Source organism: Carlito syrichta, unplaced genomic scaffold, assembly GCF_000164805.1.
Source record: "Carlito syrichta isolate Samal-C Ts95f unplaced genomic scaffold, Tarsius_syrichta-2.0.1 Scaffold53096, whole genome shotgun sequence".
Taxonomy (NCBI): Eukaryota; Metazoa; Chordata; class Mammalia; order Primates; family Tarsiidae; genus Carlito; species Carlito syrichta.
In genome coordinates this window covers 111459-133551 of record NW_006997192.1, presented here as the reverse complement: position 1 = coordinate 133551, position 22093 = coordinate 111459, and the positions used below count along the sequence as shown (strand labels likewise).

Genomic DNA, 22093 nt, shown 5'->3' with positions numbered 1-22093 from the left:
TGAGCAGTGGCACCCCTCAGGTTTGAACTCCACTGCTTTGCCCACTCGCTCCACCCTCATCTCTGTGGTTAAACATGTCAGGAAACAAGAGGTGGATTAGGAGGAAACTCTGCCCTTTAATGAGAGGAAACTGCAGGTGTGTACAATGCCCCCTTCAGTATTTAAATCTCCATTCTGACAACAGGACTAGGTGGTCAAAGAAATGTCTTCTCTGCTTTTTCTTTCCTTGCCAATCCCCTGGGACAATGTGAATGTCAATGAGACAATATCTATGAAAATAGTTTGTAAGTCCTAAAGCAATGCTTCTAAAACTTTAGTGTCCAGGCTAAACTCTTGGAGAGCTTGTTAAAAATGCAGATTCTGATTCAATAAGTGCTAAGGACCAAATCTGTGTGGCCCCAAGACATTCATAAGTTGAAATCCTCATCTGCAATGTGATGGTCTTTGCAGCTGGGGCCTTTGGAAGGTACTTAGGTCTTGAGGGTAGAACCTTCATGAATGGAATTAGCGCTCTTGTGAGAAGAGATGAGAGAGATAATCTCTCTCAGTCCGCCATGTGATGACACAACAAGAAGATGGTCGTGTACAGACCAGGAAGAGAGCCCTCACCAGACACAGGATTTACCAGCACCTTGTTCTTGGACACCCCAGTCCCCAGAACCATGAGGAATAAATACTTGTTGTTTAAGCCACCCAGTCTATGGCATTTTATCTATATCAGCCTGACAGCCTGACCTATAATAATAAAGTCTTAGGTAGAACCTGAGTGAAATTCGCATTTCTAACAAGATTTCAGGTGGTGCGATTATTGCATAGCGTAGCAAGTCTCCAACGCAGAGTTGTCAGCACATAAGAATACTAGACAACAAACGGAACACACTTTGCACTCAAAAAGGATTCATTGTTTATCTGAAATTCAGATTTAACTGGCGGTCCTGTGTTTTATCTGGCAGCCCTGCTTTCTGTCTCTATTAACATGTAAGACAGTCCCTTTTTCAGCTTACACACAAGCCTCAGGGAGCATGTTAGAGTTCTTGTTTTCTCTTCGCCTCCATGGATACCCTTAATGTTGCCTTTAGTGGGGCCTTTCTTATATGAAAGGCAACAGCAGCAAGATAGGCTGGAGATCACGTGACTCAGTTGTCACACCGCCCGCTAAGGATGGCCAGAGTACAGGCAAGCTTGAAGTCATCTCAGCAATGAATTGCTTAGGCTTTACATGTGCATCAAGAGAGAGTTTTAAGTTGGAAATGCAGCACAACCTTAGGATGTAGGATATTGCCTCTGGTCTGTATGGATGCCAATGTAATGAATAGCAAGGATGATATTTCAGGGAAACATTCTCAAACCATGTTTTTCATGTGTTCTCACATCACCACAACAGTCATCAATATAGAAGACTTCTGTGACCAAATATAGGGGTTTCTCCTCACCACCAAGCAGCAGAAACCAGCTGGGTCTCCTCCAATTCAATTCTGACACTACCTATCTGGAGACAGTGTCAGCTCCCACAGGTTGGACTCAATCCCCAAGACTACAATGCCCGCTTCAGATACCAGTTGCATATCTGGACCTCTGAAATTTCTAGCTGGCCAGCTTCAAGTCAGGATTCCAATACCCCACTCTTTGGGTTCAATTAACTTGCTGGAGTAGCTCAAAGAATTCAGGAAGACACATTTACCTATTTATTATAAAGGATATTACCAAGGATACAGATGAAGAGATGCATAGAGCTAGGTATGAAGAAAGGGACGTGGTGCTTCCATGCCCTCCCTGGGTATGCCACCTTCCAGGAAATTCCATGTGTTCAGCTATCCAGGAGCTCTCTGAACCCTGTTCATTTGGATTTTTATGGAGGCTTAATTCCATAGGCACGATTGACAACCTTTTATAGATGTGATAGGACAAAAAGCATGTGATGTAAATCCAGCAAGACCTATTTGTTCAGACTTTTTCTGGCCTCTTTGTTCATTCCTTCCCCTAGGGTATGGGACAGGACCCTCTTTGGAATGAGGATCATTTGACCCTCAGTCAGATGAGAGTCCTGCCTTGGACAGGTGAAAGAAGGACAGGAGAAGGTCAGAGAGAGATTCCATTTTCTGATATCTGCCCCCAAAGTGCCCCAATTTTATAACAAAACACTGTAGCAAGAGTTACAAGAGTTAGGAGCCAGAAACTGTGGATGAAAACTGCTCATGGATTAATACCTTGAATCCTTGATCAGTATTTGATTTAATTTGTATCTTAACTTAGAACGCTACAACAAAAATATCATAGATATGGTGGCTTAAAGAAAAACAGAAATTTATTTTTCACAGTTCTAGAGGCTGAGAAGTTCAAGATTAGGGTGCTAGCAGGTTGAGTTCTGGTGAGGGCTCTCTTCTTGGCTTGCAGACAGCAGCCTTCTTGCTGTATCCTCACTAGACAGGGAGAGCTCTGGTCCCCCTTCCTCTTATAAGGGCATTAATTCCATCATGGGAACTCCATCCAACACTATGACCTCATTCAATCCTAATTACCTCCCAAAGGCCCTGCCTCCAAATACCATGACATTGGTGATTAGGTCTTTGACACATGGATTGGAGTCACTCAGTCAGTTCGTCATGATTAGTACTCAGAATCACATCCTCCTTATCAGAAGAGCTAATCAAGGAATTTTCTTAGTGTTCATAGCAGAGTCTATCACCTGAAAAAGGCAACCTAATCATCTTCAGTGACCAGCAGGAAAGAGAGTTTGCGAATGTAACTTCTATGCCTTCCATTTTTCACTTACCTAAGCTACTTCTCGGAAGCAAATGGGAAAAGACACAGCAACAATCTGACTCAACTCAGACAAACAGGAATTGAAAGGAAGCTAGTAAGTTACAGAGGAAAATCGATAATAATCTGGAAGGTCAAAGGGAAAAAAATTAAAGACTCATGGTCCAGGTTACAAATCTAGGCCTCCCAAGGTTCCCGGGTGAATCTAGAAACCCTAAGAGGACATCTGCTCCTATCAGTCATCCCCGAGAAGGACATTCTGGGCAGTCAGTGTCCGGAATGAGCTGTCTGTAACAAAAACTAGAAAAGAATGATTAGATGGGAGGTAGGAAAGGGGGCTGGGAGGAAAATAAAACTTTTCTATGGTTAGCACATGCAGGTTAGATCTGTGTCAGGAAACAGAAGAAGAAAAAAATAAAGCCCTCGTGTCGGCCCCTACTTTCTTGCTCATCTAGAGGGAGCGTCTTGGTTTTTTAGAACACAGCCATATTAAACTGCATCAGCTATAACTTCCTTTAGGATTGTTTTTTCTTCATGAGAACCCTTTTCCTAAACTCATAGGGACTGAAAAAAGAAAAGGCAGTTTGGGAGACAATGAGACAGGGCAGTAAAAATGAAAGCCAGTCTGAGAGCCAAGTCCCACCGGCACACAGGTTATCTGCTAGGACATAAATTGTTTCAGTCTTCGGGGTTCTTGAGTCAGTCATTTCCAGACTCCCCCCTTTCCCTCATAAAACTGGCAAAACAACTTTCCGATTTTGCTCCTTGTAAGGCAGTGTTTAGCTGTCAGCGTGTCCTTTCTTTAAAATGCCTCCAGGGAGGAGGCTATCAAAAAGCTGGCTGAGGGACAAAATTAATTGGACCCGTTGGAAACATGGTTTTTGCACGAAGCCTCTGCTGTTTTTCAAGGTACCTGATGCTCACAGAAATATTATATCCCCGAGGAAATCCTTCCCGAGGCCAGGAGGTAAACACAGTAAATTGTAAGAAATAGGAAAAGTAGAAAAATCCAGAAAATAGATCAGTCACTCTCACCAGCCACTGTGTGTATTGACCAACCAAAAGAAAATAGCAAGTCAGGACTGGACAAGTCTGAGCAGATGGAAGGCAATGGAATGATGTGTGATTGATAATAAGAAAGCTGTCAGAGATAGGGACTCGGCGGTCTGGAGGATAATAGTGTTTTAGTCTGATTGTGGAATATGTCCCAAAGCACTGTGGTTGTATTTTAAAGAACTGACAAATATCCAGTGTATACCAAGTCAGAGACCTTGAGAAGGTGGGAATTCTGTCTGAGGAAAGAACTGGCAACCGTCAAACCAGGCGCTCTAAGATGCCCATTTCCAAGTGGAGGGAGCTACAATGTTCACTATATGGGTGATGGTATTAGGAACTGAATCTCCACCAGCATGCAATATACCCATGGAACACACATGAACGTGTGCCCCCTGAATCTAAAGTAAAATAAAAGACCCACTTCCCTTCGTTGGGCATTGTTGTGGAGGCAGGGCCCCATGGAGAAGCCTTCCTGACTGTCTTGGGGGAGAGGACACTGTGTGAACTTCCTGCAAGTGATGAGAAATATTAGGCAGAGATGATTACGAATCAGAGGAAGGGAGAAAGTTGCTGACCGCAACTTGGCAGCCCTGCACACTGGCTCACAGGTCTTCTTTCCTATCTGCTGCGTAGAATGCTGACTCCAGTTCTACTAAGAAGGGATGGATTTGGAGAGGTTCTGGCAATCCATTAAAAGGCCAAGTCGATGGGGGGGAGGGGGAGGGGATTAACAGTAGCAAATATCTGTCTGGGGCTGGGAAAACACCTCTTATCAACAGGGTGTCTGAATGAAACGTAATTGTACACCTAACCCTTAACTGTACCCCACAAAACTATAATAAAAATACTGATTAATTAAAAAAATAAAAAATAAAAAATAAAAAAAGGCCAAGTCGAAGAATGTAGCTTCTGCTCACTGTGGCAGCCAATGAGCTGTGTGTTCTCCAAGAACGTTCCCGGGCCACTTCCTGCCTCCCGTTCTCCAGCTGGAGAAGGGTCAAGGCCCATCGTTCTTCCAGGCATAAATTCAAGCTTTCCAACGCCAGATTCTGCTGCCATTGGCCACTCCTAAGAAACAAGTTTGGCAACTGGGGGAGCCACGTTAACAAGTTAATTTTCAGAAAAATGCATTAGAATTGCATAGTGAATAATTATATAAAGTAGCTAGGCCAGGTGGAGTGGCTTGTGCCTATAATCCCAGCACTCTGGGAGGCTGAGGCGGGAGGATTGCTTGAGTCTAGGAGTTGGAGAACAGTTAAGCAACATAGCGAGACCTTGCCTCTACCAAAAAATTTTTAAAAAAATCAAAAAATGAACTGGGCATGGTGGCACATGCCTATAGTCCCAGCTACTCGGAAGGCTGAGGCAGGAGGATCGCCGGATCCAGGTAAGAGGTCGAGTAAGCCATGATCGTGCCAATGCACTCCAGGCTGGAAAACAGAGTGAGACCCCCAACTCAAAATAAAATCTAAGAAAAATGAAAAGTAGTTGAAGGGTTTGCCCATGGTTACACTGCTGGGTCTCAGAGAGACCCCAGGTGTTCCGTGTCATGCTTAGTTCTCGTGCCTTGGACAATAACTCCGTGTCAGATCTCATGAAACACCTAATGCCTCAGACCATCCAGGTGTTTAGTCTTAGTCTTCAAGACTTGTGCCTTCCTGGCTGGTGTCTCCCTTCTCAGACTTTTCCTAGCTTTCAAACCCAAATCCATTAAATCTTGAGGGTCGTGTGTCTCTGACTCCCATATACAATGTCTTATACCAGAACAACCACCAGCATGAATGCGATGATGAGAAATACTGAATACTGGTAAGTGCTCATGCCTCTCTTCTCAGTGGCCACATTCATATGTCAGTAGGGTCTTTCTGGAAGCATCTGCTCAACTGTAAGGACTGTTTTTGAATGTTGAGTGTGGCAGGTGCTGTGGTTTGCCCAGTGGGAAACTTCTGCGGGAACAAGTCATGTTGAATGTCTCTCAGGTGACAGAAGCTGTCAACTCTGTGAGTGAGAGCCTGCAGCCACCCACAAGATTGGATGTATTGGGCCTCCCACCCCCTAAATTCCCATGGGATTCTTCCACCCTAATCAGCTATCCTATCTGAATTTAACCAAGAAAACCCACATTAACAGTATGAAATTACGGCCAGGCACAGTGGCTTATGCCTATAATCTCAGCACTTTGAGAGACCAAGGTGGGAGGATTGCTTGAGCCCAAGAGTTTGACACCAGCTGGGGCAATATAGCAAGATCTTGTCTCTACAAAATAGCAAAAAATTAGCCGGGCATGGTGGTGCACACCTGTAGTCCCAGCTACTTGGAGGCTGAGGTGGAAGGATCACTTGAGTCCAAGAGGTCAAGGCTGTGATCGTGCCATTGCACTCCAGCTTGGGCCACAGAGTGAGATCCTAACTTTTAAAAAGGAAATTAACAGCCGGGCTCGGTGGCGCAGACTGTAATCCCGCACTTTGGGAGGCTGAGGTGAGTGAATTACCTGAGCCCCTGGGTTCGAGATCCGCCTGGGCAACTTGGCGAGACCTCATCTCTACAATAAATCAAAAGAAAATTAGCCGTGCATGGTAGCGCACACCTGTAGTTCCAGCTACTTGGAAGGCTAAGGCGGAAGGATCGCCGGAGCCCAGCAGGTTGAGGCTGTGGTTGCCGGGAGCGGCCACTGCACTCCAGTCTGGGCGACAGAGTGAGACTCCAACTCAAAAAATTAAAAAATAAAATAAAATAAAAAGGAAATTAGATGCAAAGATAAATATTTCTGCAAAACTGCCAAAGCTGTAGTTGCTGGCCGTGCTCTTACAAAACCAAAATGGGGAACCCATGCTTGGCTGTTCATGGATGCCACCCACTTATCACACCATAGCAAGAAACATTGCCAAGCCATGACACCACTGCTCATCTCTCAATGTGTCCTCACTTCTAGGTTCTTCTGGCTCCATGTAAATGTACATCCAGCCTTGGAACCTGGGCTATCTGTGCCAAGAGTCTCTTTCTATGTCTCCCAGAGAGATGATGGTGTAAAAAGAGAATGCTGTCATGTCAAAGGGCTGTGCAAAATCTAATCAAAGGAAGAGCATTGTAGGCTCAAAGATGTGTCCATTCTTGGAGCATCTGAGTGTTGTGTAAAAAGACCAAATGTGAGAGGCAAGAAATCAATGGGCTCATGTGGTCTTGGTGCTAAACAGGGATTTTCCACACCCTCCGGGTTGCATAATGGACTTCCATCGATTTGGCCTCAGGTTCTGCCTCTAGAGTGGCAAAATGGCCATCTCTTGCTCCGTTGTTTTAGGTTTAAGTTTCCACACTGTCTCCAAAGTCAACCTTTGAATACAAGAAAAGGAGAAAAGGTTCTTGAGGACGCGGGTGCATTGTGACTTGTTTTTATTGTAAGTTGCTGAGCATCAGCAGGCACAGGGAGAAGCTGGGTGTACTTGGCAGTCTCTTATTGTTCCTGGATGCTCAGACTCCCAGGGGTAGCATTACCATGTCAGCGATCACAGTGAGCGTCTGGTAAATGAGTCTCAGCTAGCCTCGTGGGACACACAGCATTGGAGAGAAACAAAGCCTGCCTCTGATTCAGCATTGGTGCAGCTGCAAGAATTTTTTCCAAAATGGAAAGGAGCAACACCATGATTGACCGTGGCCTTTTGGCTCCTGGGTCAGCAAAGGATGGCCTGCACCTGCTCTTGTGTATTCCAATGGGCTGTGATAATTAGGTAGACCTCATGGAGTCTGACACGTAGAATCGCCTGTCAATAATAGTCAACCCAATGTCATATTTTAGAAGTTCTATCAGGAAGACAACCTCAGAATCAAACATGAATTTATGTAGATACCAGATATATTAAAAGGCAGGACAGAAGTTATACTTTACAGCAAAAAAGAAAGAGACATGAGCCCATGGCTTTTTAAAATTTCCATGAGGACATTTTTTTAGGGCAGTAAATACTTGAGGCCTCATGGAAAAGAATTTACAATGCACTCTGTGTGTTTATTATTCATTATTTAGTGAGCATTGTGAAGTCGATTTTGTTCAAGATACGGATGAAGATGTGGAGCTTATTCAGGGGATTTCTGATTTAAAATGGGTAAACCAATTCATACACAAATACATCATGCATAAGATTCAATACCTGAAAATGGCTTAAATAACAGAGTGTCTCTGTGTGGTTCTTTGGGGGGCTGACAGACAGAGCCTTCGGTTTTCAGAACTTGGAAAATGATTTGCAGGAAGGGGAAGAAAGTTAAGCATAAGGATATTGTACAAGAACATGTAAGTAGGAATAATAAAATAGAAGAAAGGATGTTTTAGGCCAGGCGCAGTGGCTCAGCCTGTAATCCCAGCACTTTGGGAGACTGAGGTGAGAGGATAGCCTGAGCCTGGGGGTTCGAGACCAGCCTGGGGAATTTGGTGAGACCTCGTCTCTATAACAAACTACAAAAACTACCCAGGCATGGTGACGCGTGCCTGTAGTTCCAACTACTTGGAAGGCTGAGATGGAAGGATCGCCTGAGCCCAACAGGTCAAGGCTGTGGTGACTGTGAGCATGCCACTGCACTCCAGCCTGGGCAAGAGTGAGACACCAACTCAAAAACAAAAAAAGAAGAAAAGATTTTTTTTCAGCTTGCAAGCAACAATAGTAACAACTGTGGAAGAATCATAGTCATAGCAGTTAGGCAGGGCTGCCTCTGGCCTGCAGGGGGCCAATGCTGGATGTTCCCCTTGAAATCCACTCTCTCCACCTTGGCTGGGCCCTGGAGGAGAATCTCTCCCATGGCTGCCCAGTTGGGTTCAGCCAATGGGAGGCAACAGTCAAAGGCCAGGAGGAGGGACTAGAGGGGTCAGGGCATCCTTTCCCTGACTCCTGCCCTGACAGGACTTTGGCAGTTGTTGTGTCAGTTGTCTCTGACGTTTCAGTTCCTGGTCATTCTAGTAACAGCTTCCTCCCCTCTTATCCTCTGTGGCCCCTTCCCCTGTGGCCAGCCCCAGAATGCTTCACCTCTCTGTGCTGCCTTCCCTTTAATCTGTTCACACCTTGATAAACAGTCTCTTCTTTAAAATCTCTTTCTTACCCCTTGAGTGTTACCAGGACACAGACAAATATAACACCTTTGTAGGAATTAGAGAGAGGCATCCAGATGGGTACATCGGGGTTCATTATGTTATTATCTCTGCTTTTATTTATATGGAGGTTTTCTAAAATAAAAAGGTTACCAAAAAGAAAAGAAAAAGTCACGACTTTTGGTGAATGGTGCCCTGCAGGGCCCAGCAGGGCATGGCTTGGTGACCACAGAAACAAGGCTGGATTTTCACAGCCAGTTCGCACTGGCTTGGTGCAGTGCACGAAATGCCCGACCAAACCCAGCAACCCTGCAGATACTCAAATACTCAAAAATTTTGCAAATACTCAAAAGCTGGTAAACAGCTTGAGGAGAAGGTGAGATGAAGCCTGGATCTTTAAGGATATTTGTTGGGACTTAAGTGGAAAAGTGCATTACAGACAAGGAAACCCTGTGAGACAGACAAGCGTAAGATGAATATAGGGTCGGTTCTGTAAGACAAAGAGAGTCCCTTGAGGGAGTAGAGCAACGTTAGAAGTTAGACGTTGAGGGAACTACACTTGACTTACTAAGCTAGACAGTGTGAATCATAGTTTATGATCCACCTGGCAATATGGGGCGGTATTTGGGCTGGTCATGGTTTTGCCATCTATCAACTCCATGACTTGACATCATTGCTTTTCCTCACTAAGCCTCAGTTTTCTGTTTCATAAAACAGGGATAGAATGATATCTATCTAGTAGATCTGGTGGTGGGCTGAATTTAAAAATGCAACTCAAGTGCTTAGCACAGTGACTAGCTATAATAAATAACTTTATAATACAAACTGTTGAGGATAATAATAGTCCATGAGCACATTTAGCAAGTGTTCATGGGATATTATTATCCTCAGAAGTTTTTGAACAGTAGAGGGATCTGATGAAAGCAATATTTTATGAAGATTCGTCACAGCATTTGCAGGAAGTTCTCCACAGGAAAGACAGGGGCATGGAAGTCAGTTTGAGGGTGTGGTAGCCCTCTGCATTCTGGGTGGGGGTGGGGGGGAGACATGGGAAATGGGAAAGAAGAAGCAGATATAAGAAGCCTCATGAGAAAGCGAGAGGACTGAAAAATGGCCCAGTCGTGAGAGTAAGGAGTCGGAGAAGGGCTCTAAGCGTGCTCTGAGGTCTTCAGCCTTCACTTGCATAAATACACCTAGGCAACCTAGGACTGACAATATTGACATTATGCTACAAGTAAGGCTGGGCGTGGTGGCTCATACCTGTAATCCCAGCACTTTGGGAGGCCAAGGCAAGATTGCCTGAGCCCAGGGGTTCAAGATCAGACCGGGCAACTAGGTGAGACCTCATCTCTACAATAAACCAAAAAAATCACCGGGCGTGGTTGCGCCTGCCTATAGTTCCTGCTACTTGGAAGACTGAGGCGGAAGAATCACCTGAGCCCAGCAGGTCGACGATGGTGTGGCTGTGAGCGTGCCACTGCCCTCCAGCCTGGGCGACAGAGTGAGAATCTGACTTTTAAAAAATGTGACAAGTAAAAGAAATATTAAGTTTGGAACCATTCGACTTTACCCTTCCGTTTTCCTGAATATCGATAAATCTACCTAATTAGACCCAAGATGTTATAATCAGATAAAAACCCTAACAGACACCTCCAGGAATCATTCTAAAATGTCCCAAAGATGATTTTCTGTTATCCAGAAGATTATTCTTATTAAGATCTGAGGAAGGACCTCCTCCATTGAGAAACAGCATTCTCATACAAAGAGAACTCTCTCAGGTCATCCGCAATGTATGAGTCCCATTCTTACCACCAAAATGAGCAGGACAACTGAGGAAGCTACCAAGCCCTTGACTTGAGTTTTGTGACACTTGGAGTGGAGTGAGGAATGGTTTCTGTAAGTCCCCAGTTAGGCATTTATTTTTAGGTAAGCCTAGCTAAGAATTCAGTGCCATTTAAAAAACTAGTCTGGGCCAGATGCAGTGGCTCACACCTATAATCTTAGCACATTGGGAGGCCAAGGCAGGAGGACTGCTTAAGCCCAGGAGTTCGAGACCAGCCTGGGCAACTTGGCAAGATCTCGTCTCTATAATAAATCAAAATATTAGCCAGGCGTGGTGGTGCGCATCTGAAGTTCCAGCTTCTTGGAAGGCTGAGGTGGAAGAATTGCCTGAGCCCAGCAGGTTGAGGTTGTGGTGGCCCTGAGCGTGCCACTGCACTCCAGCCCAGGTGACAGAGTGAGATTCCGACTCAAAAAAAAAACAACAAAAAAACTAATCTGAAGCCATTTTAGACACATCTCCCTCTGAGAAAATGTATTCCTTATTTTTACTGTTTGGCGTTTTTTTCAGGAATCATGTCCAGTTTTTGCCAGATATGTTGGCTCACTATTAGAGATAACATGATACCTGCTGTATCTGATTTGCTCTCACTCTCTCTGCCTTGCAGATACTTGCCTGAGATCATGAATGATGGGCTGACCAACCAGATCAACAATCCCGAGGTAGACGTGGACATCACACGGCCTGACACTTTCATCAGACAGCAGATCATGGCCCTCCGGGTGATGACCAACAAACTGAAAAATGCCTACAATGGCAATGATGTCAATTTCCAGGACACAAGTAAGAAAATCCTTGCCAGCGTTAGTAACTTCTAGAGTCATAAATGGTTATACCATAAGTTTTCTTCAAGCACCATGTGCCCCTGTCATTTTGTCTCATGCTTCCTCGATCTGTGAAGCTTGCTTGGTCTTTTGGTCAAAGAGCTCTGATTCACAAAACTTAGGATACTATTAAAATCATAACTGGTCTCAAGGAACAGTTTCAGTGGGTGACATTCAGCCCTACCAAAGCTGAAATTCAGTTTCACCTATCAGTCCATCTATTCATAATAAAGCAAAAAAGCATAATTTTTCTCACTTTCTCCTTTCCCCATCAGCATTTACCTCTGCCCCAAACTCCCACCAAAGAAGAATATCCTACAGATTGCTTACACAAGCCCAGGCTAGAATCTTCTTCCATAGGAATCAAGGTCTCGAACAAATTATTCTAATTCTAGAGTCTCAGGCTCCTCTTTATAGAATGAGAAGTATCCCTGCCTAGGAGGATATTGGGAGTCTCATTTGAGGCAATATACAAAGGAGATAAGTGTGTCTATTAGTAAGTTTCGCTGTGTCGTTTCTCTCTCTGTCCAGTTGTACACATACACAAGTCATAAACATTTGTATCTGAAGTATTGAGAGAACTAATAAAATGCTAATGCAGTATTACACAAGACCATTTTATTAAGGATCACAGAAGCAACAGAAGTGATTTGAAAGACTATTAAGTTAGGCCGGGCACAGTGGCTCACGCCTATAGTTGCAGCACTTTGGAAGGCCGAAGCGAGAGGATTGCCTGAGCCCAAGGGTTTGAGACAAGCCTGGCAACTTGACAAGCCCTTGTCTCTACAATAAATCAAAAAATTAGCTAGGCATGGTGGCTCATGCCTGTAGTTCCAGCTACTTAGAAGGCTGAGGTGGAAGGATCTCCTGAGCCCAGCAGGTTGAGGCTGTGGTAGCCATGATCATGCCTCTGCACTCCAGCCTGGGCAGCCAGTGAGACTCTGACTCAAAAAAAAAAAAAAAAGAGAGGAAGGAAGGAAGGAAGGAAGGAAGGAAGGAAGGAAGGAAGGAAGGAAGGAAGGAAGGAAGGAAGACTATTAAGTGAACATTGACATGAAATTCATTATATTAGGGTTTTGTCTGAGTGGTTTCAAGATGCATAACTTCAAAAGCAAGTTTTTGTTGTTGTTGTTGCTTTTTCTAAAGTATTTACAAAGAGAGTTTCCAGGAAAAGGATTCTTAAATATAAGATGTAAAATTGCCAGCAGTTCTGTAATTCGGTCATTGAAGCAAAAGATGGTGCTTATGTCCTTGAATTAATGAAACAGAAAGAAACAAGTCAGATGAAAGATGTCACGTCATCTAAGTCTTGGCCCTCAGCCTGCTGAGTTGTTCCCTGCAGAAAATTTTCTGTGCTTTATTCCTTTTTGAAGAACTCAAAAAATTAATTTTCTAAACACCAGGTCATAACTTGGTGGACTTCCTTGCTATAAAACTTCTCAAAATCATTCCATGATCTCTCTTCCTTTTAGCTAAATCTCTCCTTTCCTCTTCAGAAGAGAATATTACGCAAGGCTATAGCTTTACCCTGGCTGGTACTTAGCCTCATTCTTCTCATTTTATCCATTCTGTCTTCTCCATTTACTAAAATGCTTTATTATCTAAAGAGTAACTATTGGAATGAATAATTCAAGGTATGGAAGAACTCGCTGTTATGGGCCTTGTTGCATCTCCTTTTTTGACCTAAAGAGATTATACACATATCAACCTGCAGAGATCAGGAAATGTCCAGTAGACAAAATCTTGCTCCTTTTCTCCTCAAAAGAAAATGAAATCAATAACAATTAAGAGCATTCCTTAGCTCAAACCCAAGCACCAAATTTGGCCCTCTATTTTAGGCTAGTGTCTGTCATACAAACCATTATCAGATCTTATAGCCATCATCATTCCATTGCTTTTGACATTTTTGTTAAGCTGCCCATCCCACCTCTTAAATGCTTATATTTGTGATTCCTTTTCAGAAAAAAAAAAAAAAAAAATGGGACCATTGTTTTTCCCAGCCAGAATCTCCAGTCATTACTGGCTTCTCACATTTTTAATATTCTAAATCGTTTTAATAATATCTCTGTGAAGGTTGTGTTACTCCGTGTCCATTAAGCCAATGTTCCGAACAATTCCTTTAGCAATTCTGATATCTCTGAATTTAATTAATGGGCATTTTCCCTCTTGTAAAGACCACTAAAGATAAACCAGAGAAAATGTTAAAAACCTAGTATCATGTACTCAAGTGAGCTTATCTGATATTTAGCTGTCCCGTTTTTTAAAAAATATGCTCATTCTCAAATTGCATCTTTCTCATTCAAGAGGATATTAAAAGAGCCTCTACATTGACTTGGCTTTACTTAAGTGGCATCCAACAGCCAAGATGGTGCCCATCTCTCAGGAGAAGCTCAACAGTGTATCACCATTTCAGGCCAGCAAGGAGACGCTTAGGGCTATTGGTTGGAGTCAATTGAGCAAGTGAGAGAAACAGCAAATGTCCTCACAGGCTTTCAGTTTCCGAGACCTTCCAAGAACATCATTCCCCATAACAACTTTATGGAATAGATATTCTTATTCTTATTTTTACAGGTAAGGAAGTGGAGCCTCAGCAAGCCTCTCATTTAAATAAGAAATACCAGATTAAATTCTAGTCTCTTTTGCAGTAGGAGCCATGGTTTTTCTATCAAGCATCATTGACAGCTCAGGGTTTGGTTTCTTCAAGCACTCTGTTGCGTTGCCTTTGCACACTCTTTACAAGATTTACATTATTGCCTGTATGCATTTAGACAAAGAAACTGACAGAAGTTGAGTAACCTGCCCAAGGCACGTTTATTTATTCAATAATCATTTACTGAGTACCCACTGAATGCCAGGGACCATTGAAAGCCTTAGAGATACAGAAGTGAGCAGTACTTACCAAGCCTCTACTCTTGAAAAATGTGCATCCTGTTTAAATTATTGAGGAGAAGACCAGTAAGCAAGCAAATAAATAAAACACTCCCGGGTGGTGATAAATACTTTCACATAGCTTTCATGGAGCTTGATCTGGGACAGAGTTTGTCAAGCAAGAAAAAACCAAGAAGTGAGAAATGGGACCAGGTAAGTCCAAGAAAGCAAGTTGGGCAGGGACAGAAGATGCCTCCCTAGGACGACATACTGTGTGGGCACGTGGGCATCGGTTTCAAGTAAATGGCCAACTTTTTCTGTAAAGGGTTAGATATTAAATATATTAGTCTTTGAAAGCCATACAGTCCCTGTCACAACTACCCCACACTGCTGGTGTAATATCTTAATATGTACATAAATAGGTGTGGCTGGGTTCCAATCAGACTTCATCTTTGGACACCGAAATGTGAATTTCATACATACACTTTTTAACATGTCACAAAATATCATTTTTTATTTGATTTTTTTCAAACACTTCAAAAATATAAAAACTGCCAAGCACAATAGCTCACTCCTATAATCCCAGCTACTCAGGAGGCTGAACTGAAGACAGCTTGAGGCTAGGAGTTCGAGACCATTCTGGGCAACATAGCAAGACCTGTCTCTAAAAAATATTTAAAAACCAGCCCGGCATGATGACGTGTAGTTCCAGATACTCGAGCTAAGCAGGATCACTTGGGCCCTGGAGTTTAATGCTACAGTGAGCTATGATCACACCACTATACTCCAGCCTGGGCAACAGAGCTAGACTCTCTCTTTCTCTCTCCGATTCTCTATTTCTCTCTCTCATCCTAGGGTACAGGGGGTCATGCTGGTTTTTGGTATTTTGAGGGGTGCCCCAAAAAAAGTATACACATTTGAAGTATGACGTTCACTCAAAAGATGGCACTAATCAAATGAATGCTAGTGTCACCATGCTACAGGTAGGACAACCAAAGAAAATGGCAGAAGCAAGGTTGAGTGAATGAACGTCATGCTGCACATTGCTACTGTAATTCAATTCAACTTCAAAAAGTAATACATAGATAATATCTCTTTAAATATGTATACATTTGGGCACCCCATATACAAATATACATATAAATATATGTATTACTTGAATTATGAGCTGTAAAAAAACAAGCAGAGGCCATAGTCTATCAACTTCTGGCTTAGAGGGAGAGGCTGGCTGAGATGAAGTCTACCCTTACTCTTAGGAGGAAAACACAGGTGGCAAAAAGTGCCCAAAAGTTATGATAATCTATGCTTCCTACAGCTATTACTGCTGTTCCTCCGATTTCTAACTTATGGTGCTTGTTTTCTTCTTCTATGTGTTCCTTTAAAAATCCCTTTAAAAGCATGGTATCTCTGGGAACAATGGCACTAAGGTACACAGTGAACAAAGAATGGAATTTCTTAAAGTAATTTAAACGCTAGTCAGAAGAAGCAATATTTGTCTTAGGCCAACAATGGAAGCTGTGCTCTCCCATTGGGTCTGGGGTTCCCACGTTCCTAGGTTGCATATCCATTAATACCATGTTCCAGGCCATGCCATGGTAACTCATGCCTATAATCCCAACACACATTAGGAGGCCTAGGTGGAAGGATTACTTGAGTCGATGAGTTCAAGACCAGCCTGAGCAACACAGTGAGACCTCATCTCTACAAAAAATTAAAATTTAAAAGAATGTTTTAAAAATACTGTGTCTCGAGCCGGGCTGGGTGGCTCAGCCTGTAATCCCGCGCCTTTGGGAGGCTAAGGTGAGTGGATTGCCTGAGCCCACGGGTTCGAGACCTGCCTGGGCAACTTGGCAAGACCTCATCTCTACAATAAATTAAAAAAAAAAAAATGAGCCAGGAGTGGTAGCGCGCACCTGTAGTTCCAGCTACTTGGAAGGCTGAGGCAGAAGGATCGCCGGAGCCCAGCAGGTCAAGGCTGCGGTGGCCAGGAGCGGCCACTTCACTCCAGTCTGGGTGACAGAGTGAGACTCCAACTCAAAAAAAAAAAAAAAATACTGTGTTTCAAACTCCTATTTCTATACAGTCGACCCACCTTCACAAACCTGCCCATCAAAAACAAAGTTGTTGGGGTGGGGTGGGGGAACCGTGAATGTAGAGATTTCCCCTCCCACCACCATGCCCCTATCTACTGGGTTCTTTGTCTCCGCTCTCTCCTAGTCTACGATCTAAAGTTCTTTTTCAATCTCTCCCCACCTAGGTGATGAATCCAGCGGCTCAGGGAGTGGCAGTGGGTGCATGGACGACGTGTGTCCCACGGAGTTTGAGTTTGTCACCACAGAGGCCCCCGCAGTGGATTCCGACCGGAGAGAAGTGGACTCTTCTGCAGCCCAGCGTGGCCACTCCCTGCTCTCATGGTCTCTCGTCTGCATTGTCCTGGCACTGCAGAGACTGCGCAGATAATCCTGGGTTTTTGGTCAGATGAAACTGCATTTTAGCTATCCGAATGGCCAACTCACTTCTTTTTCTTACACTCTTGGACAATGGACCATGCCACAAAAACTTACCGTTTTCTATGGGAAGAGAGCAGTACTGCAATCTGCCTCCCTTTTTGTTTTCCCAAAGAGTACCGGGTGCCAGACTGAACTGCTTCCTCTTTCCTTCAGCTCTCTGTGGGGACCTTGTTTATTCTAGAGAGAATTCTTACTCAAACCTTTCGTACCAGGAGAGTTTCTTACCTTCATTTGCTTTTATGCTGCAGAAGTAAAGGAATCTCACGTTGTGAGTTTTTCCCCCCCGTAAAAAAAAAAAAAAAAAAAAAAAAAAAGGTAGAAAGAAACCAATTTTTCTTGTAAAATCAGGCCAAACCCCAAGACAACTGCATTTTCAACAAAGAAACAAGCAGGAGAGAAAAATAAAGAAACTTGAACTCTGTAAGTTTGGCATTGACAGCCAACTCCCAGGGTAAGCTTTTCTGGGACAAATCAGGTTTACAAAATGCTTATTGGGAGAAAACTTGAAATTTGTTTTAAATGTACTAAAAATATGCTGTTGTCTTGGAGGTATCATCTTACACTCTAACCACACAATATGACATTGATGAGGTACTGATACTAAATTTAGAATCCCATCTTTAATATGAGAACAAAAATAACTACAGCACCTCTCTCTCGCCCTGCCCAATTTCAGTTTCAGTAATGGCATCATTTTTCTTTCTTCCCTTAATGTCTGCCCATTGTCTCCAATTGGCACAGATTTTCCTCTTCATCTTCAATTTCTAGTGGATACCCCCATCAATTCATCCTCCCCCAGGGTCTCAATGGAAAATAATCTTCGATGATACAATCTCTCCTTCTGCCACAGGTTTGACATTAATGAGATGTTTCTGCCCCTGTGCTCATGACCCTCCCAAAGCAAGAGTTCTTTTTTTACTGAATTGATAAACAATTAGATTCATTTGTGAGTTGTCATGTTTCACGATTTACTTTGTATCCGTTGGTTTCTGCATCCCAAGGGCATTCCTTTACAAAATAACTCACAACAACACCAACAACAAAAAAGTCAAGACAAAAAAATATATATATATAGTATTGACATGGAGATTTCTTTCACTTTTTTAGTCTTAGTATGATCATCTATTTTTATATCTATATATATATAAATCACAGATTTTAACCTCTTAATTCCAAGCTCAGGGTTGACACACCTTTGTAACAAAAATGTTTTGTCAACCAGCTCTTCTTGTTTTGTGCCACTCAGAGAAGGGATTCCTCAGTGATCTGTGAGCACCAAGAATCAAGAAAGAGAACTTTTTACGTATCTAACTGTCCATTTTACTAAAAGTTTGCCAGGGCACACCCTTTCCGCACGCGTGTGCATCATCCTGGGTGCTCTAGACGGTATCGAGCTCGTGGGACCAGCCACCGGTGTGCAGGACTTTACTGGTGATGGAAACTGTCTGTGTAAAGAATGTTATCAAAAAAAATCATTGCTTTCATACACAACATCTTTGGCCTAGGATTCTGACTTGGCATGTGGATAAATGACCTAACTCAATAGGCCAATTTAAGGTCACAGCCTAAGCTGCCCTTCAAATGTGCCAAGGCCAGGTCCGGGGATCCCCCTGACAGAGAGAAGCAAAATAAATCAAACTGGGGCTTTATGAATACAGTTGGCTATTCATGCGTTTCTTGGTTTTTTTGATGCATCTAGAGAAGGGACAAGTGATGTGTCAAGCCACCATAGTATGCCAGTCACATTTTAATTAGCTCATTGACAGTATTGACACGTAAAGGGTATTTTTTGATCTCTGTTCTCATCAAAATTAAAATTAGTTACTGATTTAGTCATCACATTTAAGTAGAACACGTGCAGCACAATAGTATTAAGTATATTTGAGCACTTTTGCAAAACAGAAAGTATTTACAAGCATCTATTGCTACTTTATGCCTAATGAAATATAAAATGTAGGATTCTGAGAGACTTCGTGGCATCCTTTCTTTTAAACCTTTACGAAATTAACAATCTAATTCAGTGTGACATACATCTAGAAAACCATCCATTTCACTGCCAAGCCTCGGCTTCCTGTCACTGATGATACATAAGACATCTCTATGAAGGACCAATCGTTTCCATTGTTCATTTCATTGTACGTTCAGAAATCGGTATTGTCTTTCTCCGATAACTAAGGTGCAATACAAATTAAATCAACCTTGATTTTCCAGAATATTTGAGTAATAACTTGTTTTTATGGCTTTAAACTCCAAGTCTTTCCTTTTTAAAAATATTTCTGCATTCTCTTTTATGAAATAGGTCAGGATGCCTTGTTTTTCCTGCCCCCCCAAAAGGTTTTGTGCATGTGTATGAGTACACCTTATATTGATGAATGTGAACCCATGTTCTAAATGCACTAAACACACAGATGATATATAAACGCCTGCTTTCTTTGTTTCAACACCTTCATTATTAATATTATTCATAATGATGACATATAGTGATGCAGATGAGCCGAGCAGAGAGCTGAAATGACTCTCAGTTCATGATGCCACAGTACTAGCACCCTGCATGGATGTGATCAAAATACTATTCAAGTTGTACTTCCTGGTTTTTATCATCATCCTATTATGATTTTCAGACTAATGTAAGTTGGTGATTTTTTTGTCCCTAAAAAAACTCATTTACTTGATTTACCCATTTCAGCAAGTATTTCAGAATCGACCCCCAAAATTAATTTTTCTCATCTCAGCATAGTAATAGGGGGTGAAATGACGCCCCATTATTTTTTATGACATGCCCTCCTTTGCTCTGAGGTCCCTTAAATTCCATAATCATATCATAACTTTTGTTATGAATAGAGAGGAATGGCCTCACTGAAATCAGACACTAGGAATTGGTGGGTGATGCTCATAACTGCAAACACTTAGCTTATTGAAGTGCCTCTATTTACATGTTCTTTAGTTATAATATGTATTTTTCTAACAGAAATACACGTCTGTAACTGGTATATATTATACTTTGTATATGTTATAACAAAAGCTAAACAGAGGCTAAAGTCTTTAGCAGAGAAGAATGAATTGCAAATTGATGAACAAGAGCTCTGTTTTATGGTTCTGTATTAAAGGACAACCATGACAACCTGTCATTTTAACGAAGGCCAAGTTGGTTCTTTGATTATAGGCATCCGAGGAACGTTAGCACCAGAGATCTGACTCCCTTACAGTGATTTACCCAAATAGCATTAAGGAATTTGTATCGCCTGCTTGAAATGTAAGGGATAGAAAATACTATTTTGTCGACCCTGAAAAACACAATTATTCATCACCAAGGAGTAGAAATGACAAAAGTAACAATCTTTAAATCAAACGCATTGAAAATATTATTGGAGGCAGAACCCTGATATTTAATTTAGATTCCCTGCTGCAGACATTAGCCTACTTTAAGTCCTTTGACATCCCATACAGGCTTGGGCTACAGACAGAATACCAACTAAAGTCCCCAAGGAGGAATAAAACTCAGCAAATTTTCGAGTTGTGATTCTTTTATTACCTCTCTTTGCAAAGCTAATTATCAGGCGGTTTGATCAAGGGTAGAAGCGTTAGCAAATGCAAGTTTTGACTTATCCAACACTTGCGGAAATCTCAACTTGTTTTTAGTCACTCACAGTCACTAGCAGGCCTGACTTTTTATTTAAAAAACAAACAAGCTAGCTTTGCCAACAGAAGAGTAAAGGAAGTCATAACTTATCAATTTGCAATGTGTTCCTCCTTGCTGGAGACATTAGCCAGTGTTTCGTTTTAGGCCAACTCATACAAATAGAGTATTGATTTGTACGCATTCTGGAGACTTGCTATGTCATAGTTTGCTACAGCACGGACTCAGCTTAGCATGGGAACATTTTGAACGTCATTCAAAGTTGAGTAGTTTACTGAACTCTTTGACATTGCCTTGTAATGAGGGACTTCTATGAAAAGACACCTGAGGATGGCATACTAGTGAGGTCTCTGTGTGCATATACGTAATATATATGCAGGATAAATGTGTGCACCAATCAAACCTAAAAGTTTATGTGACTGTCAAATGAATATGATTTGAGTTAAGATTTTTTTCATTTCTGATTTGGATAGAAAATTGCTATTAATCTTGTATTAAAATAGTTTTTAAAAATCCACCAGTGCCCTTTCTGCATTTTCTTAATTATTGTCAGTCTAAATTTCAGAGCCTTTGAATTTTTTGGTTTGAGACTTTTTTGAGAAGCTTCAATATTAAAAACAAAAACAAACCCCATAGACTAAACCAGTGCCACTCACCTAAGTACACTCAGCATTTGAAATCAGGAACAGTTAGAATTTTAGAGCATCTAGAGCATCTCAAATGTGTATGGAAAATACTGTCTTTCTTCTTCTGTACTGGTTTCTTTTCAGAGAACAAATTTTTTAGCAGCTTGAGAACTGATGTCAATACTATATAAATGAGGTCAGAAAAGAAGATCAAATGTGAAAAGACTAATAATTTTCAAATTTAGCCAATTGCATTGATTTTTATACTTCTGAAATGTTTTACAGGCTCTCAGGCATGCTAAATATTGTATAGCCTGCTAAAGATTTATTTCACAAATATTTATTGAACTCCTATTCTGTGCAAACCCTGCTCTGAGGGGTGTATCCTGCTATGAAAAACCACCAGTTGAAAATTATTCATTCCTTAATGCAATTAACCATGATTATTACAAATATATCACTTGTTTCAAGAATGCTCTTAGAAATAAAGGAACCCATATAAATAAACATATGAAAAATACAACATTTAACTGTAAGAAATACTATAATTTAACTCACATTATTACTATTTGTTTTTTTTTTCTTTTTTTTTTTGAGAACAGCAACTCTTACAAAACAATTAAGGAATGTTTGATAATTCCATTTGCAAAATCAGAATGTAACAAATTTTTTTTGGAGGTAAGCAGAAGCCAATTTATTAAGAAAGAAAACACATCCAAGCGGTTTTGGAAGCATAAATGAAACCAGATGCTTTTTATCAAGTTACAACAATATTTATTTTATTTTGCTCTTAGGATAAATGGGATGAAATATAGTTAAAACATATGCACAAATATGTGTATCAAAATGACACTGATTTTTAAAATTCAGCTTGTAAAATAGGGGTGGAGTGTTGTTTTGT

The 22093-nt window shown here is 41.8% G+C and overlaps 1 protein-coding gene across 1 annotated transcript in view; it reads left to right on the top strand.

The window, feature by feature from the left end:
• The window catches only part of GPC6 (glypican 6), a 609707-nt gene extending 588626 nt beyond the window's left edge, over positions 1-21081 (top strand). Inside the window, exons 6-7 of the mRNA XM_021707914.1 lie at positions 11335-11510; positions 16677-21081. Coding sequence (XP_021563589.1) covers positions 11335-11510; positions 16677-16879 — 379 coding nt within the window. The 3' untranslated portion in view covers positions 16880-21081. The remainder of the gene's footprint in view (positions 1-11334; positions 11511-16676) is intronic.
• The last annotated feature ends 1012 nt before the right edge of the window (positions 21082-22093 follow it).